General features: G+C 35.0%; 2 protein-coding genes across 2 annotated transcripts; both read right to left on the minus strand.

Moving 5' to 3' along the window:
• Positions 1–40: 40 nt before the first annotated feature.
• LOC125778585 (heat shock protein 27) lies at positions 41–752 on the minus strand. The gene has a single exon (XM_049456875.1). It carries the CDS (start codon positions 661–663, stop codon positions 82–84), a length of 582 nt encoding a protein of 193 aa, XP_049312832.1. The 5' UTR covers positions 664–752; the 3' UTR covers positions 41–81.
• Positions 753–5354: 4602 nt separating this feature from the next.
• LOC105222465 (heat shock protein 67B1) lies at positions 5355–8192 on the minus strand. The gene has a single exon (XM_011199811.4). The coding sequence runs from the start codon at positions 7812–7814 to the stop codon at positions 5538–5540; it is 2277 nt and encodes a 758-aa protein (XP_011198113.2). The 5' UTR covers positions 7815–8192; the 3' UTR covers positions 5355–5537.
• Positions 8193–9001: the final 809 nt, after the last annotated feature.

Genomic DNA, 9001 nt, shown 5'->3' on the forward strand with positions numbered 1-9001 from the left:
CTATTGCACCTGTATGACCAAATGATTTTGCATACATTTGTATTTTTTTAAATTTTTTTCTGCCACTCAAGCGAATCATACTCATTTCCAGGGCAATGCCAATTTACCCGTTTCATGCACCCGCACCAAGCGCTCATTCGGCGTATAGTACTTAGTCGGCGGTGGAGGTGGCGCTTTGATGGTTAAAATGCCATCGGAGGAAAGATTCGAAATCACATCGTTGGCATTGAAACCGCGTGGCAGTAAGTATTTACGTATAAAGTGGCGTTCCACAAGTCCATTGCCATCATTTCGCTTCTCATGATTGCCCTGCACGATCACATAGTCATCGTTGGTCTTCACCACAATCTCGTGCGGCTTAAATTGACGCACATCAATGTCCACTTGAAAGCCCTTCTCGTCCACATGCACCCGCTCGCCCGCATAGTAATTCTCCCAACGCATCGGATAACGCCAGTCCAGCATTGAGGATTGTATTAACTGATTGCGCACGCGACGCGTAACCAAGTCGTCCAATGGACGCAGCAAACGTTCCGTTGAGGGCCACCACAAACGCGCATCGTCCCAGAGGTAGGGGTATAGATGAAAATCATATGGTGGATAGTAACTTGGGCGGTCGAGTTCACGCGCGTAACTGCCATACGTGGTTGGCACGAGCGTCATTTTTTCCGTTTGCTCTTATTTTATTTTGGTGAATGGAACTTCGAATTGAAATACTTGTTGGTCCTCTGCTAGCAATTAAATTTATAAAATTTTTGTTAGTAAAATTTGGCCTTTTATACTCTGCAGCGTGGCGTCGTCTTATTGCACTTTGCGTCCGACGTCATTGCCATGAATTTGGGTCGGCGCTGATAGGGCCTGATGGAAATGTGCCAGTTGGTGTATGTCTATAATCATTTTTCTATTTTATGAATATTTGCATGATAACTGGCCAACTCTATTTGAGTTTTCAGATCGGATGACTATATCATATAGCTGCCAGACAAACTTATCGACCAAAATCAAGTTCTTGTAAGGAGTCTTTTGCATTTGTGAAGCTTTGGTGCAAGCGAAATTAAAGTTTTTTCTTGTTTTTGTAAAGTTTTTATTATATTTTTTCGAAATTGGCTTGTACTTTGATAATTTTTTATAACATAATATATGTATAACTCAATCCGATTTTCGAATTATTATTCGAAAACTAACGTGTATCTCAAATCTTAATCCGAAATTGATTCGATTTTCGAAAAGTTTACCCGAAATTACGCTCCCTAGCACATTTTAGCATTTCGAAATTAATTTTCGAAAAAATATTCAAAAGTAAGTATTCTGAAGTAAGTATTAACTAATCGAGAACCCAATCCTTAACTTGATACGATTGGTAACCGTATTTTCCAGTAACCATCCGAAAAACATACGCTTCATTTATCTCTCTCGCGAATTGTTAGAATTTTTATATGAAAATCAAAAGTTCAGTTTCAAAAATATTCGCATAAACTGCATTCGGCCATTCCGTTGAATCAGTATTTATAGTTGGCCTCGATTGTTTTTCAGCATTCATTCCTAGTGTAACATAATCCATTTTCCGGAAATTCAAAAATAATTTGATTTATAAAGTTCGAACATATATTTAACCCTAAGTGTTATGGAATAGAATTAGAAAATTCGTTATCATAAGTAAATTCTAATTGAATTGCGAACAAATCTAAAGAAAAAACTTCTTCATCATTTCCATTTGAGAGACTATCCCTAAAAATATAATGATTTTTATTTTGAAAGATCTTGGAAGGATTGTAGATGAAATCTTGGGCAGCTCTTGTATTTCTTTAGCTTGCTCTGCGTCCCCAATGCGACAATTTTGTTACGTACCCATTGCGCCAAAAATGGGCTTCATTGCTGAACAAAATTTGGCTCGAAAACGTCGGATCTTCTTGTAACTTTTCGAGAAGAAGTGATGTAGCTTGGGAAAGGCCTAATCATTCCATATGTCAGTCCGAGTTGCTGTGAACGGCGCCGAATAGACGCTCTACGGTCTTCGTTACTCTTCGTCGCTTCTGGACGTCATCTATTTGATCAAATAATATTCAATAATGAATGCTGGGTCTCAAGGTGGGTGATGGTGTTGCAAATAGTACGCTCAGTAGGCCAATTAGGTTGACCTTGAGTTGAGCGAAGCGCGCGAAACATAAGTATTTTTTACAGAACGTGAATTTTTATAATTATGAACGGTGTTCAGGCCTAAGGCGATTGAAAAATGTACCTCTACTTGGATCACCCGTTATCTATGATAAAATTTCATATTTTTAGTTCTGATTAATTCATAATTTTTAGGAAAAAAATAGCTTGTCGTAAGAATTACTACATAGTATCTCTGAGTGTTCGATATTTATGCTTAATATCATTACTTAAGGAAACGTAAGCGGCGCAGATTTGGCAGCTGCCAGTTAGCAATGATTCATCCGGGAAGCACACAGTCGTTAACGTAATTTAAGGGCACTTTGCCATCGCACAAGGAAAGTATTTACGAAAATAGAAAATGAAAGTAAGAGGCAAATAAATTAAAGATAAAATATATATTTAGGCAAACATGCATATGTATGTGTGTATATGGAGTCAAAATTAAGGAAGAGCGCATGTGCCTTAGTATGCTTGCAAACGTACATACATAAGTATATGTATATAGTATATACTTTTATTTGAGTCTGAGAATAGACTAAAGCGAACTAATAGAAAAATACAAAAACATTTTTTTTTTTTGATAAAAGAAAAATAAATTTAATTAATTTAATATAATTATATAATTAAATAATTTTTATTTATAGTTCAATGAAAACACATTTCATTTTTTGAGATTACGTTTATTTTTATTGTGTATCCAGTACGACAGAATATAGCGTACATCATCATAGTAGTTATCATCATTATCGCCATAGTCATTATTAGCATTGCAATTTTGCTTTTTATAAGTATTTTATTTAATTTCTCTCAATCTTCGCTAATTCTCTGTTAATGCGTTTTTATTTTCTTTTAATTTTTTTATTTTTATTTCTTGTTTTTGCTTGTTTTGTTTTTAATTCTCAATATATGTACTTCTTTAATATCAATATTTGAATCTCTCTTCGCGCTCTCTGTTTTAATAGTTTGTTTTTCTGTTTATATGTAATGTTAGCGGTATTTTTTTGTTGTTTTGCTGCATTTATTATTCATTTTCATTTGCTGCTGTAACAGCTGTTTTCATTTCAATTCTATTTTCATGCATGCATACACATACATACATACACAAAATCGTATATATTTGTATATATCTATGCATTAATGTATAAAGGAAAGGATAAAAGCAAAATAAATGTGTATAGGTTTGCTAATGAATGTAATTATCAAATGGCAAGTAGGCGGATTGTTTATTTTTCCAAATAAAATGGAAAAATATTGTAAAAATATTAAACTATTTTTGATTTACGATTTATGGTACAGTATATAGTTTTATAGATTTAAAAACTTTAAAAATTATAAAATTATTTAAAAAAATATTTAAATTATAAAATTTATATTAAAAACATTTAAAAAATTAATGCTGAAATATTGAAATATATATAAATGGAGATATTTAAAATATTTATTATACAAGAAAGTAATGAAGCGTTGAAAGTAAAATGCAAATAAATTAAATAAGAGAAGATATAAACAATATAACTAAAAAGAAGAATAGTAAAATTTCATAAAAAAATAAATATTGAAAAAAATAATAATTATACAAATTTAAATGAATTAAATAATATCATAAAATAATTATTGCTAATGACAAAAAAATAAAATAACATTAAAGCAATAAAGTAATAGTTTAAATAATAAAAAATAATACATTTTATTCATAAAAATACAATTTTTTTAAGTAAAAAAATATATATATACATACATAAAGAAATTTAAATTAACTGAAAAATAAAACAAAAATGGAGTAAAATAAAAAAGTGAAAAAGTTTAATAAAAAATTTAATAATATAAGGAAAATTAAGAAATTTATGATTGGAAATTTTTTTATATTTAAAATTAAAAGAAAAAAATTATAAAAAAAACCTATAAAAAAATTAAAAATAGTTAAAAAATTCAATAATACAAAAAACATATTTTAAATAAAAAAGTTTAATTTTTTTTAAGACTAATAAATTATTAAACACCGAACTAATGAAAAGAAATTCAATAAAATTATAAAAAAAAATTTAAAGTACCTAAATAACTGAATAATACAAAAAAAAATTTATTAAAAGAAATATATATAAAAAGAAATAAAAGCACATAGAAAACTGGATAATACAAAAAATATATTTAAAATTAAATAAAAAAATAAAACTAATTTAATTTAAGACTAATAAATTATTTAACACCGAAAAAAGGAAATATAAGAAAATAAGCTCAATGAAATTATAAAACATTTATAAATACTTAAAAATTTTAATACTATAAAAAAAATTATTTAAAATTAAAAAAAACTAAAAAAATTAAAAATACTTAGAAAACTGAATAATACAAAACAAAAATATTTAAAATAAAAAAAGTATAAAACAAGTGTTAAAAGGTGAAAAAATAGTAATAGTAAAATAAATATTTAATAATTTTATTAAAAATTAATAAAAATATATTACAAATAGTTGAACGGAAAACAAACAAATATGCTTTTATCAAAAAAAAATTAAAAATAAACTCAAAAATTTATAAAATAAAAATAAAAAAAAAAAATTCTTATGCATATACAATAAATGCAATTACATGAAAAATGTTTAAAAAAATAATGAAGTAAAAATGTAATATTAAAAATTATTATAAAATTTATAAAAAAAATTTATTTATTTGTTTACACATAAAAAGACGAAGACATATATAGTGTAATAATCGAAAATAGTTAACAAACCTAAAAACAAACTGCTAAAATAAATATACGAATCGATATAAAATATAGTAAGCACAAACTACATAGGAACATAAAAGACACGAACAAATCGTTGGAATGCAAAGAGTGTGAACTCAGTTTATTTTTAATAGCAGCAAAAGCTATTTGTATATATAGAAAATTAATACAAAATCTTCATAATTTGACACATACTCGATTTATTATAATTTGCAAGGCTCTTTAACTAATAGTTTTTAGCGTTCAGTTGACTATTATTTTTATATGTATGTGTATGTTTGTTAAAAATTTATTTATGTTAGAATGTGTATGAATGCATGTAGGAAATGGCGTCTCTAAGTACGCCTTTTGCGATTTATATTTCTACTTTTTATATCACTTGCTTCATCTGCTTTTTGTTTCTATTTTTTACTTTTATTTTTAACTTTACCTGCTACTACCATAGTTAAGTACTTAAAATGTAAACGCATTTTTCTTTTCTTTTTTTTGTGTTCTTTCTTTCTCATATATATGTACGTATGTATTTGCCAAAGTGAATGCTTATACCGTTATTTTTTCTAACTCTGCAAAATTTTTCTTTTTCTTATGCTCAAATCTTTCGTGCTGCACCACCACACCACTCGCTCGCTCTCCCTCACTCGCTCTCTCGCGCTTAGTTAGTTATCTCTTCGGTGTTCAGAGCAGGTTTACTGGCTGCAACATCACCGGCACCACCATCACATTGCGTCTTGGCCAAAAGTATGGCAGCATCAGCTGCTGCCACCAAATCAGCTGGTGTGGGCGATTGTGCAGCAACTACTAAATTACCCGTGGAGAGGTTCTCTTCATTGCCATCTTCAACATTTTGCGCAGTTGCATTGTTGCCATCTGCTGTGATTACATTGACGTCTACGCCGACGCCGATGGCGTCGATGCCAATGGCGATAACACCACCGTCCAAACCGTCGGCATCCACCACACTATCGACAACGTCGGCGACGTCAGCGATATCGGTGTCCATGTCTGTGACACCATCAATTTCGGCCACTGTAGTCTCTAAGCTGATCGTTAGACCATCGCCTGTGGCGGCAGTCTTATCATCGGACACACCGTTATTGGTGACCAAAACAATTTCGCTGGCCTCAGCGACGGTTGCGGGCGCCAAGTCGATATCAATGTTGTTGGCTGTGTTATTTTCGATACCGTTTGCCTCTACGGCACTTGCGGTGTCGTTAGTCGGTGTGACGATATCGTTGGAAGTGGTATTGTTATTAGTTGTTGCTGCTGTTACAGCTGAGTTAACACCACCATCAATGTTGTTGGCAGACGCTGCGTCATCTTCGGTATCAGCTGTGGGTATTGAGACCACTATAGGCTTCTGTGCGACAACTTCTTCATTAGTAACTGTATCCAGTTCTTCTTCTGTCTCCATCGGCTCATCTGCTGTAGCGTCAGCCATGATGGCGTCAATTGTCGACGATGATTTTGTGACATCGCTTGCATGTGGCGCTTTATTATTGACATTCTCTATAATGGCGAGTGTCGGCTCGTCATTATCCACTGCAGACTCCGTCTCTTTCACTTCCGTTTGCGAAGTGGCCTTGGAAGTAACAGCGGTTTTTAACTCACTACAGTCCATGTTGGTGTCACCACTGTTATTGTTACTGTTAGTATTAATGTTATTATTGTTGGCTATGTTGTTGGTGCTGGTGTTGGAAGACGTGGCTGTCTGCTCAGCTGTTCGTGTTTCAGTCTCTGGCTCGGCGAGTAACTCATTCGGTTCCAGCTTGCCATTGCGTTCGCGCGTTACCTGCAAATCTTTTGTTGTTGCCTGTGACAATTTCATCGGCTGCTGCTGCTGTTGTTGCACACCTTCGACTGTTGCACTCATTTTTTGGGTCTGCTGGTTTTGCTGCTTTTCTTGCTGTGGTTGTTGTTGTTTTTGTAATGTTGTTGCCACCGCTGTTGGTAAGCTAACAGCTGCAACGGCTGCAGCATCAGTGACTGTCTGTGTCACAGCAGTTGCTGCACTGGTTTGGGTTTCCTTGCCGCTACTAGCGACATTTGTTGGTTCCTTAGCAGCGCTCTGTTGAATCTGTACCGGTCCGCCGGTTTGCTGTATATCGACAATGCGTTCCGTAGTTTCGTCAGTCTTCAGTGCTGGCGGTGGCGCCTTAACAGTCAAAATTCCATCCGAGGACAATGTTGAAAGCACTTCGCTCGGGTCATATCCCTTCGGCAGCATATACTTTCGGATGAAGTGTCGCGAAATGACGCCATGCCCATCTTCCTTGTCTTCGTGCTGACCCTCGACGACGATACAATTATCGATTGTCTTGACGGTCAGTTCGTTGGGTGCGAATTGCTTCACATTCATGCTAACCTGAAAGCCATTCTTATTAACCACCGAATACGCGGATTTACCAGCCGCCGAATTGCCAGTTGAATTGGAGGAGTTAGTGGAATTTGTGCCATGAGCACTGGTAGCCGTCAGCTCCTTGTCAGCCGCATTTGCGCCGGCTGCTGTCGGGCTAGAATTGATGACGCCACTGCCACCACCGCCGCCGCCGCCGCCACCGCCAGCAGTCGAAGATGTTTCCTTTTCCAGCTGATGGTCGTGCACCAAATGTATGGGAGTTTTGTTGCAACATGGTTTGCCACGATAGTAGGGATGGTGTCGACTTTTACTTATATTTGGCAACCAATAGAACTGGGAGAGGGTGCGTGGGCGTCGCTGCTGCGACAAATGTTGTTGCTGTGCTTGCTGTTGTTGCTGCAGTGGATGTTGCGACTGCTGTTGTTGTTGCGGCGACTGCTGCTGCTGCGGCTGCAATTCATGCGGGTAGATACCGAAACCGAAGTCGTCGACATCCATACCACCGGTGGCCAGGCAACGATTGAATTCATGCAACTCATCGGCCAATTCGAGTATGAACGGTATGAGTGACATCTTTTAGGTGTGTATGTATGTATGTAACTTTTCGTATATGTATATACTATATATGTATCTTTATTTACGGAAAGTAGTTTTTTTTTCGAGTAAACCGCACACACTTTTGCACACGCACGTCAGCGACGCGTTCACGAGTTCACGACACGTTTTAAACGGCAATTTTTTACTCGCCCTTTTTCGCGTTATAAACAATGAATTTTATTTAATTATTTCGTCGGAAGTAACACTTAAATTTTATGTTTTCTGCTGCTCTCTGTCTGTCTAGGCTCTGGTTAGTTGGTGCAGTAGATGTTGTACCATTCGAATGCAACCGATGCGCTGCCGAAACACGCCCGATTTGCTTCCTAACTGGTTTTCATATGAGCGCAAATTGCTGAATGCTGCCCTTTTAAACCAGTTTGCAGCGCTGAATGGAAAGCTTACAGCAAATTCGATTGGAAGTCCAAGTTCAAGCATATGATCGGGGTGCGTCAGGAAACTTACCGGCCGCCGTCGCATAGCTAAGTCGTCGTTATGCCGGCAACCGATTGTGGCGCTGTTGTATGCGTGCAGCTCGCCAGCTTTTTGCAATACGTTGCAATACGACGACTGCATTTGTCATTTTTTCTTATTTTCTTAATACTGCTCTGCTTGTAGTGTAAAATGAGATGAAATTTTCACTGTGGCGCTGCTAAGGCTTTGCAGCCGCAGCTATGCGCAGTAGACGCTTTCCAAATTTACACGCCGCAGCGTTTTAACTGGTTAATTTCCTCTTATTTCATATGACGCTACATTATGCGTATGCATTTGCTACAAAATGTGAATTCATTGAGGTGGCGAATTTATATAGAATTCATTATATACCTACATGTATACATATATGTTTAATTGAATATATGCACATATACATACATACATACATATTTTTTTGGAAACATATGTATATACTTAAGTACATATATAGTTTGTATATATTGTATTTATTTTCGTTTTGCCCACATGGATTTATGATAATGCTTCAATAAAGTGCGTAAGCTGCAACTTAACGAATCGATTAGCAACAAAGCCTTTTGAGGTGACAATACACCAGCCTGGTTTAAAGGCTAACACTTTTGGGGTTAAGTTGCATTAACATTCATATGTTTAATGTGTTTTAAGAAAATTTACTGCTTTCTCGTTTTCGAGAGAAGTGCCCACGTGATTTA

Source organism: Bactrocera dorsalis, chromosome 5 (genome assembly GCF_023373825.1).
Source record: "Bactrocera dorsalis isolate Fly_Bdor chromosome 5, ASM2337382v1, whole genome shotgun sequence".
In the NCBI taxonomy this organism is placed as follows: domain Eukaryota; kingdom Metazoa; phylum Arthropoda; class Insecta; order Diptera; family Tephritidae; genus Bactrocera; species Bactrocera dorsalis.

Bases quoted from the DNA above. Each gene is read 5' to 3' on its own strand.
- LOC125778585 (XM_049456875.1), bottom strand. From the start codon at position 663: ATGACGCTCGTGCCAACCACGTATGGCAGTTACGCGCGTGAACTCGAC.
- LOC105222465 (XM_011199811.4), bottom strand. From the start codon at position 7,814: ATGTCACTCATACCGTTCATACTCGAATTGGCCGATGAGTTGCATGAA.